General features: G+C 45.2%; 1 protein-coding gene across 5 annotated transcripts in view; it reads right to left on the bottom strand.

Annotated features, from left to right (window-relative positions):
* Positions 1 to 21,003, bottom strand: part of ST6GAL1 (ST6 beta-galactoside alpha-2,6-sialyltransferase 1) — a 239,412-nt gene that overhangs the window by 16,855 nt on the left and 201,554 nt on the right. For all 5 annotated transcript variants that reach the window (XM_029615815.1, XM_029615814.1, XM_029615810.1 and 2 more), the window contains one exon: positions 17,995 to 18,169. In XM_029615815.1, the coding sequence (XP_029471675.1) occupies positions 17,995 to 18,169 (175 nt within the window). The remainder of the gene's footprint in view (positions 1 to 17,994; positions 18,170 to 21,003) is intronic.

Genomic DNA, 21,003 nt, shown 5'->3' on the forward strand with positions numbered 1-21,003 from the left:
TCGGGCCATTAGATGACTGAGCAGTTACAGGAGCTCTTAGGGAAGATAAGGCCATTAGAGAAAGACTAAATAAATTATTTGCTTCCATGTTTACTAATGAAGATATTGGGGAGATACCAGTTCTGGAGATGGTTTTCAATGATGATGAGTCAGATGAACCGAACCAAATCACTGTGAATCTGCAAGATGTAAGTATGCCAGACTGACAAACTAAAGAGTAGCAAATCACCTGGACTTGATGGTATGCATCCCATTGTTCTGAGGGAACTAAAAAATGAAATTTCTGATTTATTAGTTAAAATTTGTAACCTATCATTAAAATCATCCATTGTACCTGAAGACTGGAGGGTGGCCAATGTAACCCCAATATTTAAAAAAGGCTCCAGGGGAGATCCTAAAAACTATAGATCAGTGCCAGGAAAAATAGTGGAAACTATTCTAAATATCAAAATCACAGAGCATATATAGAAAGACATGGTTTAATGAAACAGCATGGATTTACTCAAGGCAAGTCTTGCCTCACAAATCTGCTTCATTTTTCTTTGAAGGGTTAATAAACAAGTGGATAAAGGTGAACCGGTAGATGTAGTGTATTTGGATTTTCAGAAGGCGTTTGACAAAGTCCCTCAAGAAAGGCTTCTAAGAAAAATAAAAAGTCATGGGATAGGAAGCAATGTCCTTTTGTGGATTACAAACTGGTTAAAGGCAAGAAACAGAGAGTAGGATTTACTTGCTCAATTTTCTCAGTGGAAAAGGGTAAACAGTGGAGCACATCAGGGATCTATACTTGGACCGGTGCTGGCAGATGAAATTTAATGTTGACAAGGTGTTGCATGTAGGGAAAAATAACCCTTGCTGTAGTTACATAATGCTAGGTTCCATATTAGGAATTACCACCTAGGAAAAATATCTAGGCATCATAGTGGATAATACATTGAAAGTGTCAGCTCAATGTGCTGCGGCAGTCAAAAAAGGAAACAGAACATTAGGAATTATTAGGAAGGAAATGGTGAATAAAATGGAAAATGTCATAATGCCTCTGTATTGCACCATGGTGAGACTGCACCTTGAGTACTGTGTACAATTCTGGTCACCACATCTCATAAAAGATATAGTAGCACAGGATAGGGGTATGCATTCGTTGGCCAATGGCACCTGTAGCCCCTGTGACATAGTAAGGTCAAAGGCTATCGGCACCATTTTGAATACCGGCAGTCGACGGCATGAGTGCAGGAAATGGCTCTCGGACCCCCCACTGGACCACCAGCGAGTTTTGGTAAGTCTTAGGGGGGTCAGGAGGGTGGGGGGTTGTAGTTAATTCAATTTTAGCTGGGAAATGAATAAGAATGAACGCATGAACGTATCGGGGGGCTCCCCTTGGTGAATGCAACGTATCTGCCCCCCGACGAATACGAATACCGAATGCAACATATGCCGTCCCTCTGCACATCCCTAGCACTGGAGTAGGTACAGATAAGGACAAACAAAACGTTAAAGAGGATGGAACAGCTCCCCTATGAGGAAAGACTAAAGAGATTAGGGCTGTTCAGCTTGGCGAAAAGATGGCTGAGGGGGGATATGATAGAGGTTTTTAAAATCATGAGCGGTCTAGAATGGGTAGATTTGAATCGGTTATTTACTCTTTTGGACAATAGAAGGACTGGGGGGCACTCCATGAAGTTAGCAATTAGCACGTTTAAAACTAATCGGAGAATTGTTTTTCACTCAATGCATGATTAAGCTCTGAAACTTGTTGCCAGAAGATGTGGTTATTGCAGTTAGTGTTTAAAAAAGGTTTGGATAAGTTCTTGGAGGAGAAATCCATTAACTGCTATTAATCAAGTTGACATAAGGAATAGACACTGCTATTACTGGCAACAGTATCATGGGATCTACTTAGTGTTTGGGCAATTGCCAGGTACTTGGAGCCTGGATTGGCCACTGTTGGAAACAGGATACTGTGCTTGATGGACCCTTGGTCTGACCCAGTATGGCAATTTCTTATGTGGAATGCAAATTGGAGGTAAAGGGAGTAGGGATGAAGTTACTACAGTGGTTAAACAGAAGGGTCTTAAGGGCTACTGTATGCTATTTGTTCTTCAGACAGCAAATGGTCCTTAGGGGATTTGGTAGGAGGATCCTAGCCTGGGGGGGGGGGGGGGGACGACTTCTTTTTCCTTTTGTATCTTTCCAGAGGTTGTGTCTTATTTTTTTCATGAGTAAACCCCAATTAAGAGTGTTTCTTAGAATGTTGCTGGCATTGGGTCTCCTGTTAAGAAATACAAAATACTGGGGGCTCTGGCAAGACAAAAAGTGGATATTACAGATTTAGAGTATGATAAGGAGAGGAAGTTGGAGCGTCATCAGGAACCAAGAAAGCAGGGGTGATGTTTCTGTTTCATAAACAAATAGCCTTTATTTTTTAGAAGGTTATTACTGATGCAGAGCAACATTTTGTAATTATTAAAGGTAATTTACTGGGGAAATGATTGGTGTTATGTAATGTATGTGCCCCCAATGTTTATGATCACAGCTTTTTTCAGGGGATCATTGACAAATTGAATGTTTTTTATGCTTGCCCTTTAATCTGAGGTAGATTTTCAATATCTTTATTAAAATTTGTGAAACACTTGCCATACAGTCTAAGCAATGTAGAAAAGAACGTGCATAAACATTTTAGGACTCAAGACAAAATTCATGATATGTAAATCAAACATAATTCATGTGCTGCTCGTCTCTTAAACAGACATTTGCCTGGCTAAATTAAAAGTATGTTTGTTTAAATAGAAATGTTTTAAGCAAAGACTTAAATGCATTTACACTTTCTGACAGACTTTGTGCCTCTGGTAGGAAATTCAAGAAAATAGGCACAATCTCATTATACTGGGGGATGCATGCTATATGAGAGAATGTCCAGAAGATCTCTCTGGGAAGACGTGAGGGGCAGTATACATGTAGTAATGCATTAACCATGGAGAGGTGGGAGATAAAATCAATATAAATACTGTACTACCAATTTTGTACTATATCCGGTTGACAGGTAAGCAATGGAGATCAATTAGGACCAGGGAGATATGGTCCCCAGAGATTAAACAAGCCGCTGTGTTCAACAATAGCTATAAGGGTTTCTGCATCTTCGCCAGGAGATCCATGTAGATGGAATTACAATAATCGACTAGGGGCAGAATAAAAGCCTGCATGACAGTCTGAAAATGAGACTTGCTCAGCAAATATTTCAATCTGCAAAAAACCGTGTAACTTGTAGAATCCAGATTTTAAAACTGCTTTACAGGATCAATCATCAAAATACGTTAGGGCGCTATCGTGGGCGTTAGGGCTCCAACGCCCATGATAATGCCATAATGCATGCACTGTTTTTTGCATTGCACAATGCAAATGCAAATTTTGGAAATTTAGTCAAAGGGGAGTAGTTTGGGTGGGGTTTATATATATATATAGAGAGAGAGACAGCCAGCCTCTGGGGTGGCACACATATTTATCATCTATTTATACCACTGTAGGAGGGTAGTCTAGGGTTTGAGGGGCAGCTTTACACACAATCATATGTACAAATAGCCCAGTACACATCTGTGAAGATTTGATGTGATTTGGAATGAGGAAAGGTACACAAAGACGGGATTTCTAGAATGTACTCTCACCCTAGCTTGATAGCACCCAGGTAGAGTCTCTCTCTCTCAGAGCAGCCAAAAACATGAAAATGACTGTCTGAGCACTTCTTAGCTTGCGATGTGGAAATATTGCAGGCACAATAAATTTAACACATGTTGCAGTAAATAGCTATGCGAACCACTAAAAATAGCATGTGTCATGGTAACTCAAAAGTTAGCCTAACCATGCCCCCCCCCCCCTTTTTTTTCTTTTTAATCACGGGCGCTATTCATATGAAAATTATAGCAAAATGATGAATCCAGGCCTTAATTTGAAGATGAAATGTTAAAGGCGAGTCTAGTAAAATACCTATGTTTTTTTATCTTAGAAATCAACAGAAAGGTTGTCAATTATAATCATAGCATGATGAATTTTTTAATGAGAACACTGAATTAATAAAGAGATGTTCAATGCCAGTTTATTATAGAAGAGCCATTTCTGAATGGTTGATAAGCAAATGTGTAATAGCTCAACTGTAACAGACCAAGTTGGGCGGACACATACAAAAAAATGGATACCAACATAAAGTTTATATCCATCCCAGAGGCAGGCAAGGATTTTACATAACAGAGCTAACTAAAGATTAAAAAATGTTGCTGATAAGGCCGAACCTAAGGAACACCGGTGTCAATTTCATATCAATTTAAACATTTATTATCAAACTCTACACATTGCATACGCTAAAAAATAAAAGAACTGAACACACAAATTAGTACCAGCAATACCATATTCTTTCAAACAAAACAGTAGTTGATCCATCTCAGGATCAGTCTAGAGGATCTCAAATTGAACGTATTTCCAAAAATAAAGGTATTCTTTTTCTGTGCCAATGTCTTAGGGCCTGATTCACTAAAGGGCAGATTTTAAAAGCCCTGCGCACGTAAATCCAGCTGGATTTACGTGCGCAGGGGACTTGCGCGCCTATGTTGCATAGGCTGCCGGCGTGCGCAAAGCCCCGGGAAGCGCGTAAGTCCCAGGGCTTTGCTTAGGGGCGTGTCGGGGGCGGTGCGGCATTCGGGGGCATGGCCGAGGCCTCCAAATCATCCCCCGGGCCAGAGAATGGCGCGCCGGCAGCTGGCCGGCGCACGCAATTTACACCTGCTTCAGGCAGGTATAACTTTCTGAACAAAGGTAGGGGGGTTTAAGTTAGGGTCGGGGGATGGGTTAGGTAGGGGAAGGGAGGGGAAGGTGGAGGGGGGGCCAGAAAAAAGTTCCCTCCGAGGCCGCTCCGATTTCTACGCCCATGCATAACTTTAAAAATCTATCTCTAAGGGTTTTCTCCCATTCTGTGTCTATGGGAAAAATGCTTAGTGAATCAGGCCCTTAATTTGCTGGATGTATTAAGAGTTCTTCATCCACAGGAATGTGACTTTACTGACATGTCAAGAGCACACACCACACAATCTCAAATTTATTATATATTTTTCTCTTGGTCTAGTTTTTCTAAGGTGATTTCAGCAGCCATTGGAGTTTTGGACTATGCCATATTGGTAGATTTACAATGGCAGGAACAGTGGTATGGTGGCCAAAATTGGAAGTTTACAGTGCATCTTTTTGATAATGTCTCTTTTAAGGAACTTTTGATTAAAAAGTGGGATCAATTTCAAGAATTTAATTGGGAACATAGGTTACTGTGATCTTGTCTTGGGAAATTGCCAAAGCAGTTATGTGAGGAGAGATTATCTCTTTTGTGATTAGACAAAAGAAGAATTTAGAGAAAGATATTCTTAGATTTGAAAAAGAGAAAAATAAGGCTAGAATCAATTTAGCTAATATGCATACTGATGAGGCAAAAGTTTCATATTTGGCTGCGCAAACAACGTTAAATAAGCTTATTCATCAAGAACAAAAAAATCTTATGTTTTATCAAATTTAAACTACTGGTAGGTTGTCGGCAGTTTTAATTAAGAGGTGGGATCTGCAAAAGTATATAGCAGTAGTTAAGGATTGTTCTGGAAATGTAGTTAATTCTAAACAGCAGATACAAAAGGCGATTTTAAAAATTTTTAGGGGTTTATATAACAAGAGATGATTGATCCGAATTCTGTGTGCCAGTATTTGGAGAGTGTGTATTTTCCCAATCTCACAGAAGTGCAGTAAGATAGATTGAATGCATTGGTGCGGATACAAGAAATTCAATTTGGCATATAGCAAGCCAAATTACATAAAGCACCAGGTCCAGATGACTGGGGGTGGGTTGGGGAATGTAGAGTTCAATACTGCTGCTTTTGTTAATGACATTTGACCAACCCCATTGAGTCCTTGAAGGCATTGATGCAGGCATTTGCTACCTTTAGTTCCATTTCAGGACTGAATTTCAGGATTGAAACCTGCTATTAAGTTGACTTAGATAGCAACGATAACATGGAATAGACTTAGGGGTAGATTTTCAAATAGCGCGAATTGGCCTACTTTTGCTGGTGCATCAGGCGCAAGCAAAAGTAAGCTGGATTTTAGTAGATACGCGCGGAGCCGCGTGTATCTGCTAACAACCTGGATCGGCGCGCGCAAGGCTATTGATTTTGTATAGCCGGCGCGCGCCGAGCCACGCAGCCTACCCCCGTTCCCTCCGAGGCCGCTCCGAAATCGGAGCGGCCTTGGAGGGAACTTCCTTTTGCCCTCCCCTCACCTTCCCCTCACCTTCCCCTCCCTTCCCCTACCTAACCCACCCACCCGGCCCTGTCTAAGCCCCCCCCTTACCTTAGTCGGGGGATTTACGCCTCCCAGAGGGAGGCGTAAATCCCCGCGCGCCAGCGGGCATCTTGCGCGCCGGGACGCAACCTGGGGGCGGGTACGGAGGGCGCGGCCACGCCCCCGGACCGCCCCGGGCCGTAGCCACGCCCCCATACCCGCCCCCAAAACGCTGCTGATAGGCCCCAAAAACGCCGCTGCGCTCGGTCCCGCCCCAACACGCCCCCCTCCGAAAACCCCGGGACTTACGCGAGTCCCGGGGCTCTGCGCGCGCCGGTAGGCCTATGTAAAATAGGCTCACCGGCGCACAGGGCCCTGCTCGCCTAAATCCGCCCGGATTTGGGCGGATTTAGGCGAGCAGGGCTCTGAAAATCCGCCCCTTAGTTTTTGGGTACTTGCCAGGTTCTTATGGCCTGGATTGGCCACTGTTGGAGACAGGATGCTGAGCTTGATAGACCCTTGGTCTGACCCAGTATGGCATGTTCTTATGTTCTTATATACAAACGAGCCTATGGGTATTTCAGCGCAGGTGCAGCTTCCCTGGGGTCAGGACTTTCCTTTGAAGTAGGCAGGGATTTATTTAGATACTTGGGCTTAATCTTCCTTCAGATTTTAATATGCTTTATAAACTTAATATTCCACTTTTGATAGTCCAGATAAATACTAATTTGAAACATTGGCAAAATCTTCTTTCCTTAGTTGGTAGAGTGAATCTTTTTTAAATGGTGCTTTTTCCAAAGTGATTATACGTGATGCAGATGTTACCATTGTGGATTTTGAAAAAGGACATTTGTTTGATATATATAGGGTGTTATCAAAATTTATATGGCAGGGACAGAAAACTCATTTTAATCTAGCCTGATTAATGGGATCCTGGGAAAATGGGGCTATTGGATGTCCAGATGTTGAGATATAATTGGACATGTCAACTGCAGCATCATAAAGACTGGTTATGGGATACAGTACACTATACTCCTTTAATGATTGAGAAGATTTTTGTTGTTCCTTTATGTTGGAAGCAATTTTGTGGCCCTTGTGTAAACTGGGAGGTAAACTTCAATTTACAGAAAAATGTGTTTTACAAGTATATGTTCTATAAAATGTTTAGTTATTTTCTAATTTTTAGCTCATCTTTGAAGACATACAAATGGCTGAAGTTCTTAAATAATGTGTAGAGTCTTCCTTGGGATCTCCGTTAGAACTGGGCCCCAGTACAGAACCTGCAGAAAATGTAGAAGTGGAATGTTCCACTTTGATCAGCAACCCCCCACCCCCACCCCCCCGTGAGGATGCTACAGTAGTGGGTTCCCTGCCTGCTCGAGGAGCTGCCATTAAAGATCTGGGTAGCATTTTGTTTGTGAAGTTGAAGAGGGATCTATTTTTATTTCTTTCTCTATTCTTGTTAGGCTAGGCTTCATACCCTACTATACAGGATAGGACATGAGCTGCACTTTACTGGTCCACAGCCTAGCCAATAAGTGTATCTTAGTATTTTGGCTTGTTTTAAGGATGTTTGGACTTTGAGATTTTTTTCTGGTTCTCTCATCCTATTCAGGGAGGTAAGCACCCTACTCTGGGAAAGGCTAGGAAATCTTTGTTTCCAATTCACATCCAGTAGTTGGAATGTGGTAAACCCTGCCCTTTGTGAAGCTTTTGAAGCTGTTTAAGTGGTTTATATTTTTGCTTGGCAAGCACGTTTTTGTGCCCACCATTCTTGCCCATGAGTGGGAAGAAGAGAGAGTTTTCCCTGTGTAGGAGGGATTAGAACTTGCACAAATATTTTCCAAGTAGTCACCTTGGGACTTTGTAAGTAAGCATTTTGCATATCTTGCACCTCTTCAGCTTTTGAGCCACCCTCTTTTTTGGATGAGTCTCAGGGTCTAAATTGCCACTGAGCACATACAGTAGATAGTGGGCTTAAAAGTCATAGACAGCATTATTTTTGCATTGCTTAATATAAAATAATAAAAATGAAAGTTTTTACTATTCTTCATTACTGTACCTTTCCCATTTAATGTTCTGTTGGATATAGTGTCTACTTACACAATACTAGTAAAAGAGTTAATTATTGTTTTATTCTGGTATGATGATTTTATTTGGTTTGTGATGCCACAAGTGAGAGGTTGTTTGGGAAGGACACAGAATTGTGGTATTGAGGTGATTGAGACCCTGTCTCGTGCCCCGCTCAGGCTACAAACCTGAAGATAAATCATATTAGTAAAGCAAATGTTGCTTACCTGATGTAACAGGTGTTCTCACAGGACAGCAGGATGTTAGTCCTCACAAATGGGTGACATCGAGGATGGAGCCCTGTACGGAAAACTTTTCTGTCAAAGTTTCAACAAGCTTTGACTGACACTAGCACACTGGGTGCACTGAGCATGCCCAGCCTGCAATTATCCCTGTGAGCCACAGGTGTCTCCCTCAGTCTCGTCTTATAGCTAAAAAGCGCAAGCGAAACTAAAATAAAAGTATACAGACCCAACTCCGCGGGGTGGCGGGCGGGTTTCGTGAGGACTAACATCCTGCTGTCCTGTGAGAACACCTGTTACATCAGGTAAGCAACATTTGCTTTCTCACAGGACAAGCAGGATGGTAGTCCTCACAAATGGGTGAGTACCGAGCTGAGGATGCCCGGGAATGCACCAGATACACCGCAGATGTGCAAAGGCGTAACGACTGAGGTGGAAATGGGAACGGAGGGCATCCGCAACACCATAATGGGTTCGTGGAAGGATGTTGGGTAGTGAATTGAAAAAAGTAAGAGTAGGCGGACTGGCCAAACATGGAGCATGCCGGCTAGTCAAATGTAAGCAATAATAGGCTGCGAAGGTATGGAGAGGACTCCAGGCTGCAACCTGATAAAAAAGTACAAGCAGCAGTAACCAAAGGGAAGCTGTTAAGGCTAAGACGGACACAACAGTATGTGGATACCCACAGTGTTGTAGTGAAATGTCTGCTTGTTGGTAGGAAGGAAATATAGACCACTTAATCAGAAGGATTAGGTCTGTGTGGCCACTGGAAGTAGCAGCTTGACCCTTGCATGAAGGAAAGAGTCAAGTGGAATTCACATGGAATGCAGTGCAATGTAGATAGAATGTAAGCGCAGCATTACTGTCCAGGAATGTGGAAAACCCAGTCTCTCCCTAGGGCGAGAGAGAGAGGTTAGGAAAAATTAATAGAGTATTTCCTGAGGAAAGGAGATACAACATCTACCTGAAAAGGATAGAAAGTTGAATGCGTAGAACTACTCAGTGGCAGAGGAACGGAGTCAGGTGAGTATGGAAAGAGTGCATAACTCACGGACCCTGCTGGCAGGAATGACATTAAGAGGGAAAGAAGTTCCCTTGCCAAACTGTGGAAGAGAGGAATGGAAAGGCTCAAACGTAGAATGTAGGAGACTTATAAGGAGAATATATATGTTCATTCCGTGATTAGAGAAATAGAGGCGGCTTGATCAGTGGATAATCCATGGTAAGCCGACTCAGAGAGGATTACCGAAAATGGGAACCCAACTCCCAAAACGATACACCTCCTAAGAGAAAGGTGTATCTATGTGGAGGATGTCTGGAGAACAGAATCCGAGGGAGTAAGAAAAAATGGTGGAAAAGTAAAAGGGGTAATACCTCTTTTTTTTTTTTTTTTTTTAGCGTCAGGAGGTAAAGCCTGCCATATTAAACGGCAAGATTTATGTTTAGAAGGTTTTGTGACGCTACCAGAACCCAAGAACATCAGTAAGTCTATGATTTGGGACTGACTGGTGAGAGAATAAAAGGTTACTGATATGATGGATTGAGAAGTATGGGAAAGCATACTGATCTCAGTCAGGGAGTGGGGAAAAGAATACTGAACCCCATCCCAGTTCAACATTAGAAGAATGCTGGCTACGAGAGGCAGCAGAAGAGATATATTGAAGAGGCCTTTGATGGAAGAAAAGGCATCTAAGGGAACGCATAGGAAACATGTGCAGGGAGCAGAACCTGTGCATCGTATGGAATGATGCAGACGCCGAGGAAAGTTTAGTTAAACTCAGCGTTAAAAGATTTGCCCTGTACACATGTAATTGAGACCATTCGAGAGGATAGAACCTACGTGGAGAAGGTCTGATAGAGCGTTCATTAAATCTCTTAGATATGTGGCCCAAGGACGCATGAAGTGAACAAGGGCCAAGGGTAGAGCTGCGCAGCTGTCTAGCAGAGCAGCTAAGAGGTAATGCGTGCTTACGAGTTGGAAAGCACATTGTCCCTATGCTGTCTGTCTGTATGCACAAAGAATTGTTGCAAAAGCAGTATTGGAAGGCATAAGGGCATAACTCATGGGTGCAACGTCCAGGAAGTTTATGAGAAACTATGCTGGAGTGCAATAGATGCATAATGGGTTGACAGCTTTCAGGAGAAACTTTATAACCCTAAGGAATTGCGAGCATGAGTTGAAGGAGACTAGGTCCTAGTTCGAACTGGGATAAGAATCAGGGACGAAAGCAATGAAACCACTTAGGTCCATTGAGTATAGAATGTCACTGAATATAACCCATAGCAGTTTTGAATTGTGAGAAAAATGCATAGTGGGAAGAAACCCCATAGCCCAACCATGAAAATTTGAAAGGCTGAGGTTATGGAAAATATGCGCAGGGACATATAACAATGTATCAGAATGTCTGTGCGCATGCTGGACAAGAGGGTCTTAAGACTGTGGTGTCCAGAAGTGTTACAGAAGGGATTTATGGCAGTGACAGTAATCCCAGTTAGTAAATGTATAGTGAGTCCTGAAAAAAGTGAGAGCTCCTTGCATGTACTGAAATTGGTTAGCAGTAGTCTATGCAAGGAAAGTGAATGTGTATTGATTTCTTTTTGCTACCTATTTAATTTTAAACAATTTGTTATTTTATATTAATGAAAATTTTTGTAATTTATATTTTTATATGTCAACCCACTTTCAATCATTATTATTCTTACTTTTAACTTTTACTTTAATTTTAATTTGTTTTTATTTTTCATTTTATTATTTTTGATATATGTAAACCGTTTTGACTAAACACTGTTTGTAAAGACGGTATAAAAATACTTTTAAATAAAATAAATAAATAAATAAATGATGTTACACTCCGCAGAGAAAACAGCATTCACCAACAGTGATGCAAGAGACAGTTCACTTACCGAAGCTGGTGCCGGCGGCAGAGCTTGGGGTTGTAATGTTGACTCACCATAAAGCACATAGAAACATTAAAATAATGTACTTACTGCAGTATGGAGTGATGGTAACCAAAGATACCATTGTACCTGTGACGTCTAAAGAAAGTTGGATTTTCTTAGGTCCAGGATGTGCGGAGAGTAACTATTTTCTGTTAAAAGAAAGAATAGTGCAATTAAAACTCCCCAACCCCCCTCCCTTCTCCCCTCTGCACTTCGTAGCGCCTGGGGGAGTGTACCGGGACTTTGGTACAAGGTGGGGTGGCCGCTCTGATATCTGACCAGATGGGAGACCAGGAGGTGTCCCAATGGATGATATCATGTAGGCTCCTGCAGGTGTGTGAGCGGTAAGTGGTACCCGCATTTCTGTATGCTGTACAAGGAGACACTGAGACCTGTGGCCAGGCCTCAAGGTGGACTTGTACATGGGGCAATGGTTGCTGAATCTCATGTTTAGCAGATCAGCCAATGCAGCTGGACCTTGGTTGGGAGGGAACCAAGAGTCAGAGCATTGGTCGGCACAGGGACTTGTTACTGACAAGCGAAGAAGCCCTGCTGCAATCCCAAGAAGATAGAGGGGTTCTCCTGATATTGTGGCTAACATAGCTAACATAGCGATATGTGACACTAATACAGTTCTAAAAGGCACATGACCCAGAACTTTTCGAACCACGGTCCGAATGGGAGAACACAACTCTATGGGAATGCCGCCGAAGCGGGTACTTACCATCCGACGTGGATCGCCGCAAGACGAGCCGGTGAAGATTGTTGACTCCGACGGTCTCCGGAGTCCTCGAGGGTAAGGCCAGGGACGTAAACGTCCATCTCGCTCTGAAACCCGGTATGGTGGCACAGGTACAGAGGAGACAGGCCAGGCGTGAGTGGCGTTTAGACTGCTAAGTGTAACAGATGGCCATAGTCCCACACCACTTGACGGTGGGGCACGCCAGGAACAGAGGAGCCCTAACGGAACTCATGTTCCCTTCCCTCGTCACAGCGGCTCGATGTGTCGTGACGCCAATGCAGAAGCTGTCGGACCTGGATCCGGAAGTTCTGGATCACCAAGGACTGCCAAAACTGTAGGAACAGTGCTGATGGCAGTGGTGATGTCGCTCTGACCGAGAGTTGTCCAGCCTGGAGAAGGATGGCACCGATGTGCTGGATGGCGTCAGCGGCGGACGATCACGATGTCGGCGATGATGGGTGCCACGGTGCTCGGCCCGGTCTTTCCCCAGCGCCGAGATGGAAGCCCTCGTCATCCTGGAAGGCGATCGATGACGAACTGTCAGCACGCCTGCTCTGCTCCTGACACAATGGAGTGTCTTAAGCTAATACGGGGCTTAAAAAAGAACCCAAAGCGTGGAGCAATGTGAGGAGGCGAGGGTATTATGTGGCGGTGCTATGTCGGTATTGACGATATTGAAGGCAACCTAAGGGGCTTCGAGGATATCATCAAAATGGGTATGAAAAATCGTCGATGACTGGCCAGGAGAATGATGACAGTGACGGGCACTGACAGCAGTGGCATAGGTATCTTTGAAACGATGTGGAATCGAATAATCAAAAAACATTGCCGTTATTGAAAAAGATACCGGCATCGACTGAGTCGAAGTTGAATCAATAGGGCGTCAAGGACACCGAAGGAAAACGGAGGTGTCGAGGGCATCGATGCATGGAGGCGGGCATTTATGCCGTTTGTGGCATGGCCACGGGCATCAACTATAGGGCCACAGACGTTGATGGTATCGATTTGGACAGACTCAGATTTCCAAGTGTACATGGCATCGGTGCCCCAGACACGTGTGTCGGTGGCATCGATATGGACACGTATGGAATCAATGGCATGGATCTCCCAGTCGATGAATTCCATCCCAGCATCAACGCCAGTCCTGGAATCGGCATGGGCATTGATGCCAGCCATAAGGCTGGCATTGGCATCAACGCGCATCCACGGAATCGAGCCGGCATGGATACCCACCGATGGGACCCACCTGGGCATCGAATTTCACCGATGGGAGCAGCCTGGCATCGACTGCCCTCGATGGATGCATTCTAACATAGATGCCCATGGATGAAACACCTGGGCATCGGTGTCCATCGATGCAAAAGGACCTGGCACCGATGCCATCGACGGACGGCCATCCGGCACCAATGCCATCGACGGACAAGCCATCCGGCACCGATGTCCATCGATGGGGACCATCCGGCACCGATGTCCACCGATGGGGACCATCCGGCATCGATGCCCACCGACGAATCGATGTGGCACCGATGCCCACCGATGGAAAAGGGCTGGACATCGGTGGGGAGGATGGGGCATCGATGGCATCCCCAAAAGGGGGGGTGGCATCGATGAAGTGACCCTGGGATCGTTAAAAAGTGTCTCGGGCAGCGGTGGCGGCGACCCGAGTATGCATGGCAGTGACTAACAGCGTGTGCGTCAATGGCATGCATCCGGGTAGGGACGGCACCGAGGAAGTCCAAGGAAAAAAACAGTGCGTAGGAGGAAAAAGCCTGGTAGCACTGAAAAGCAAAAAACATGGATAAAGGCATCAGGGCACCGTGGGGGGAGGGGCACTGATGACATATAAAAGCCCAGGGCGGTTTAGGAGGGTCCCGGTGTAGCGATAGGGTATCGACTGCGTGAGGGTACCAGGGAACGAAAGACTTGAAGCTACAGAGGTCCTAAAGTTAAGGAAAAAATCCCTACCCCACTAGCATAAGCAAGCAGAGTGTCACAGAGATACTCGCAAGCTGTTTAAAGCTAACTGAAAAATGGGGGAAGGGAAGGCTTCAGTCAGTTAACAGCCTTAAGATAGTGACAGAAACCGACCGAAAAATAAGAATTAGTACTCACCGAGCGTCGTAAAAACGTACGCGGAGGGAGACCTGTGCAGGGAAAAGTGTTTTTTGAAGTGAAAAGTTAAGTGTTTCCATGAGGTAATTAGTTAAAAAATCCTCACAGAGCTCCAACCGCTATGCTGACTGCAGAGCGGAAAAAAGAAGACTGAGGGAGACACCTGTGGCTCACAGGGATAATTGCAGGCTGGGCATGCTCAGTGCACCCAGTGTGCTAGTGTCAGTCAAAGCTTGTTGAAACTTTGACAGAAAAGTTTTCCGTACAGGGCTCCATCCTCGATGTCACCCATTTGTGAGGACTACCATCCTGCTTGTCCTGTGAGAAATATAATTTCTCACGTGGTGCTCCCCACCCAAAGCATAGGGGTAATGCATAGTCAACCAATAGGGGGAGGGGGTACACACATTTACTAACCTCCTCAAAAAAATGTAGGTTTGTGAAGCAAGACTTCCCTTTGGTAAATCCATTCTGGCTATGGCCCATTAAACCATGTCTTTCAATATGTTCTGAGATTTTATTCTTTATAATATTTTTCATGATTTTTCTCAGCACTGAAGTCAGGCTCACAGGTCAACACTGGAGCCCTTTTTAAATGTTGGGGTTACATTGGCCTCCTTTCAGTCTTCAGGTACAGTGGATGATTTTAATGATAGGTTATAAATTACTTGTAATAAGTCTGAAATTTCATTTTTTAGCTCTTTGATAACCTTCTTAACTAGTCATGCAGATTTAGGACTGCATGGCTAGTAGGGATGTGAATCGTGTGATCGATCGTCTTAACGATTGATTTTGGCTGGGGGGGGAGGGAAATCTGATCGTCATGGTTTGTTTTGTTAAAAAATCGTCAAATCGTAAATCGGCGGAAAAACCAGCACACCAAAACAACCCTAAAACCCACCCGACCCTTTAAAACAAATCCCCCACCCTCCCGAACCCCCCCAAAATGTTTTAAATTACCTGGGGTCCAGTGAGGGGGTCCCGGCGCGATCTCCCGCTCTCGGGCCATGGCTGCGTTAATAGAAATGGCGCCGGTGTCCCTTTGCCCTTTCCATATGACAGGACAAAGGTAGCGCCGGCGCCATTTTGGTTCCTGTCACCAGACGTCACGAGTGCAGGAGATCGCTCCCGGACCCCCGCTGGACCCCCAGGGACTTTTGGCCAGCTTGGGGGGGCCTCCTGACCCCCACAAGACTTGCCAAAAGTCCAGCGGGGGTCCGCTTGATAAATTAGGCAGAATTCTGCCTAATTTATCAAGTGTTTTTTCCCATTCTATACCTATGGAATTACAATTTGATTAGTCAGATCATGCTCAGATCATTGTTAGCCTGTGACGTATTAAATGTGTAACCCCAGCGTAGATCCAGCACGGGTGGGGACAAAGTTATTTTTTTGACTCTTCAGGGAAGAAACCCTGACTAGCTCTTCCACTTCCCCTAACTCCCATGGTGTGGATCCTTTTTGACTGGGAGCAGAAAGGGGTCCTTTCAGGTCCCAGTGCGTGATGGCTAATTTGCTCTCTTGAATTCCCCTTAGTGAGGTGACTATTTATATACTGTGTGCTGTGAGCCCAAAGAAGTCACAGAGACCACTGGATTAGTGTCCAAAAATAATACTTCACTGTAAACAACTCTGGATTTGTGGCACAATAAATGTGAATTTCCATTGTTTTCTATATTTCTCTCTCTCTTGAATTACAATTCTGCATCCTCTATCTGTGCAAGTCTCTTAGAAAGACTGGGAATCCAACCACCCTCCTGGCTTAGGCTGAGCAGTGGGCTGCTTTGGTTAGAACCCCTTTACAGGCTGATACAGTACAGTGCGCTCCGATGGAGCGCACTGTTAGCCTGCTATTGGATGCACGTTTTCCCTTATCCCTTATTCAGTAAGGGGAGGAAAGCGCGTGTCCAACCCGCGGCATCTAATAGCGCCCTCAACATGCAAATGCATGTTGATGGCCCTATTAGGTCTGCGTGCGGGATACAGAAAGTAAAATGTGCAGCCAAGCCGCACATTTTACTTTCAGAAATTAGCACCAACCCAAAGGTCGGTGCTAATTTCTTCCGGCACTGGGAAAGTGCTCAGAAAAGCAGTAAAAACTGCTTTTCTGTGCACCCTCCGACTTAATATCATGGCGATATTAAGTCGGAGGTCCCGAAGAGTAAAAAAAAGTACAAAAAAAAAAAAAATTTGAATTCGGCCCGCGACTGTCGGGCCGAAAACCGGACGCTCAATTTTGCCAGCGTCCGGTTTCCGAGCCCGTGGCTGTCAGCGGGCTCGAGAACCGATGCTGGCAAAATTAAGCGTCAGCTGTCAAACCCGCTGACAGCCGCCGCTCCTGTCAAAAAGGAGGCGCTAGGGACGCGCTAGTGTCCCTAGCGCCTCCTTTTACCCAGATCTACCGCCGGACCTAATTTAAATACTGAATCGCGCGTACCGGCGAGTGGCCGGTGCGCGCGCCGGGAGAGTGGGCATTTACCCGCTCTCCCGCAGACTTTACTGTATCGGCCTGTTAGTGAGCAGGAAACCCTTCCCAGATATCACAAATCTGTTTTTATACAGAGAGTGAATTTCTCTTTTTCCCCAGGGGTTCTTGAAGACTCCGATTGGGTGCCCTCCAATCACAGATGAGTTCTTACTCACAGTTATGTCCTTGTTCTTGATAAGAATCCCTGATGGAAGGAATCCTGTATGAACTGCAGGTCTCAGAGGAGGAAGAGAGCCAGAAAAACCACTTCCTCCTAGGTCTTGAAAATAAACGACTTTTTTTCCCCCAAAAAGTAAACACCACCAGAAATCCCTGCAACCAGTCACCACCACTTCATGGGCAGGTCTTCCCTAACCCTGGGCATCTTCAACTCAGGGATCCCCAATCCCTGAGTCTCAGATGGGCCCAGGTGTCCAGCAAGATCTCCTACAAAGCAAATTGTCCAAAAGCCAAATTATTCCCTGCACACCCTCTGCAGCTCTGAAGGAGAGCACAGCAGTAGAGTCCAGACTCACTCTGGAGGATCTCAGATGGCTTCCAAGTCTCCAGGTGAGTTCAAAATGTAACTCAGGAAAACAACCTTCCCCTCAAACTTTCAACTAAGACCGTCCCCAGAGCCCTTTGCGAGGCTCTGCTATAAAATCTCCTACAGGGGAAAGCCATTATAGCCCCACAATGGGAGGACTGCCAAATGAATGGATCCTCCCTCTAATTATCTTTCTAGCTGCACTATTCTATATTGTCCCAGAGCTTACTGGTAACCTAGAAGATACCCGGGTTACAAATGAATAAAGCCCTTAAGAAATGATAAAAATTAGAGTATAGTGAACAAAAAACTTAACATTTTTGTCTGTGTTAATCTGCTTCTTTTTCTAGTTTTTCTGTTTTTCCATCACAATTTAGATTAGATTTGTTAGGTAATAGTAACATAGTTTATCATCCTAACTTAAAATGCAATGCAAGGAAGATTGAACAATTAATGAAAGCAGTGGATGTCCAACAAGGATATAGAGGTAAAGCATAATCCTGTAATAAAATAGCAGAAATAAATGCAATACTCCTTCCCTCCCACCTATCCATGTCCTAGTCTCTGAACTCACCAAGCATTCCAGAAGATGGTGGATTGGGCTGAATGTCCTCTGGCGTGTTCTCCTGAAGAATATCCCAGATCTGCCATTGCACTTTGGGATGCAAGATATAAAACGGCTGATCAGGATTCTTTTGACGTTGACGCTGGTAATTGTCAAAAAATTTGTATTCTGGTCTTTTGTACCACTGAAATAAAGTAGAAAAGGATCTTAATGTATAAGATGCTACTGGGAAAAATCACCTCAGTAGCTCATCTACCCTTACATGTTCTATTATTGTGAACAGTCTAACACCACAATGAAATAAGACAACAAATCATGTAAACTGAAATCTGAAAGAATTGGAAAGTCTTAAAAATGGCCTTCCAATGAGGGGGAAAAAAGAAAAATTCAGAATGATTCTTGCCTGAGATGATATCATCACAAGATGATGAGACAGCCAGCCAAACTATCCTGAGCAACATAAACTTTAATCATTGTTTTGCTGATTAGTGAATATTAAGGAAAATGATTCAGCTCACTGATTTTGAATAGTTTTAAGCAGCAGTATTGCTTTAGTACTTGCTGTCGACTCATCCCTGTGCTGCAATCAATAAACCACCTGAAGTGACAACAGTAAAATGAACATAAGTGTAGAGGGCAGTTGTGTCTGCAGTTCCTACTAACCACATGCCTTTAATGTGTGCTTCTATATATACAGTATAACCCCTACTAGGGTACATGAAATAAAAACCAGGAGTAAAGGAGATCCAATCCTTGCACTGGTTAATAGGTTCTAAAACATGATCGAGCAGATAGGAGAATTTTCTCCCCTCTGTGGCTGAACTGGCACACCTCAAAGTACCTGATTTCTTCTGCTAACATTTTATTGGCCTCTATACCAAGGGAACCCAACTCCTGTGTAAACAGTTCAGTCCACTCCTGGGATTGGTGGGTCCATTAATGTTTGGATTACTTACCTGGTAATCCCCTTTTCCTTAGTGTAGACAGATGGACTCAGTACGAATGGGTTAGTATCCGCGTGCTAGCAGTTGGAGACGGATCTGACGTCAGCACGGGGTATATAGCCCCACAGGAAGCACAGCGATTCAGTAATCTTCCTTGCAAAAGCTGTTATGGATGTGTGTACTGACGCTCAGTGAAAAGTGAAAAAGGGAAAACAGGACCCCCCTAACCGATTGACAGTGGCTGGAGACCGCCAGCAGCCCCAACCGGAAGGTGCTGACACCTGGTAGAGTGTATGCCCGTATGTAAGACAAATGCCATGGCTTACCTGGAATCGGTGAAACCCATGTACACAGGCAGCTGGGCGGGATGCTGAGTCCATCTGTCTACACTAAGGAAAAGAGGATTACCAGGTAAGTAATCCAAACATTTCCTGGCGTGTAGCCAGATGGACTCAGTATGAATGGGATGTACAAAAGCTTTACTCCCCGCCGGGGCGGGAGGCTGCCTGAGGACCATGTAGTACCGCCTTTGCAAAAGCAGAGTCCTCCCTGGCCTGGACATCCAGACGGTAGAACCTGGAAAAGGTATGAAGGGAGGACCACATCGCTGCTTTACAGATGTCTGTCGGCGACAGCATCCCAGATTCAGCCCAAGATGCTGCTTGCGCTCTGGTAGAATGAGCCTTAACCTGTAGAGGTGGAGCCTTCCCAGCCTCCACGTAGGCTGCTCTGACATCTTCTTTAATCCAGCGGACAATGGTGGGCCGAGAGGCTGCGTCACCTTGCTTCTTCCCGCTGTGTAGGACGAACAGGTGGTCTGTCTTTCGCAGGTCTTGTGTCACGTCCAGATACCTGGGCAGTAATCTGCCGATGTCGAGATGGCGTAATAAACGGCCTTCTTCAGATTTCTTCAAACCTACCGTGGTAGGCAAGGAGATAGTTTGGTTAAGATGAAACTGTGAAACCACTTTAGGGAGAAAGGAGGGAACCGTCCGAAGATGGATAGCTTCCGGAGTGAGCCGTAGAAAGGGCTCACGGCAGGACAGTGCTTGTAGCTCAGAGATGCGTCGTGCGGAGCACACTGCCAGCAAGAACACCAACTTCAAGGTGAGAGACCGGAGAGATAAGCCCCGAAGGGGTCGGAAGGTGGATCCCGCGAGGAAATCCAAAACAAGATTAAGGTTCCATAAGGGCACAGGCCACTTTAGTGGCGGACGAATATGCTTGACCCCTTGCAGGAAACGAGAAACATCTGGATGCTTGGCGATGGTCTTGCCATCCCTCCTGGGACCATAGCAAGACAGTGCCGCAACCTGAACTTTGATGGAGCTGAGGGAGAGACCCTTCTGAAGCCCATCCTGCAGGAAATCCAACACGATAGGTATGGTGATGGCATGTGGATTGGTGCCATGAGTGTCGCACCATGCTTCAAATACTCTCCAGATCTGGATGTAGGTGAGGGATGTGGAAAACTTGCGAGCTCGGAGGAGTGTAATCAATCACGGGCCCCGAGTAACCTCTCTTCCTCAGTCTAGCCCTCTCAAGGGCCAGACTGTAAGAGAGAATTGAGCCGGATCTGCGTGGAGGATGGGACCTTGACGTAGAAGGTCCCGGAGAGGAGGCAGAGGAAGAGGCTCCCCTGCCAGCAGTCGTCTCATGTCCGCGTACCAGGGTCTTCTTGGCCAGTCTGGTGCCACTAGAAGAACTAGGCCCCGGTGCGTCTGAATCCTGTGGATGATAGCGCCCAGCAGAGGCCACGGAGGAAACGCGTATAGTAGAGTCCCTGGAGGCCACGGCTGGACCAGGGCATCGATTCCGTGTGAGAACGGGTCGCGCCTGCAGCTGAAGTAGCTGGGGACTTGAGCATTGGACCTGTCCGCCAGTAAATCCATGGCCGAAATCCCCCAGTGATCGACAATCATCTGGAAAGCTGCGGGGGACAGCTGCCACTCTCCTGCATTTAGGCGTTCCCTGCTGAGGAAGTCTGCTGTGGTATTGTCCATCCCGGCAATGTGGACGGCGGAGATGTCCTGCAGATTCGCTTCTGCCCAAACCATCAGTGGGGCGATCTCCA

Source organism: Rhinatrema bivittatum, chromosome 9 (assembly GCF_901001135.1).
Source record: "Rhinatrema bivittatum chromosome 9, aRhiBiv1.1, whole genome shotgun sequence".
Lineage (NCBI taxonomy): Eukaryota > Metazoa > Chordata > Amphibia > Gymnophiona > Rhinatrematidae > Rhinatrema > Rhinatrema bivittatum.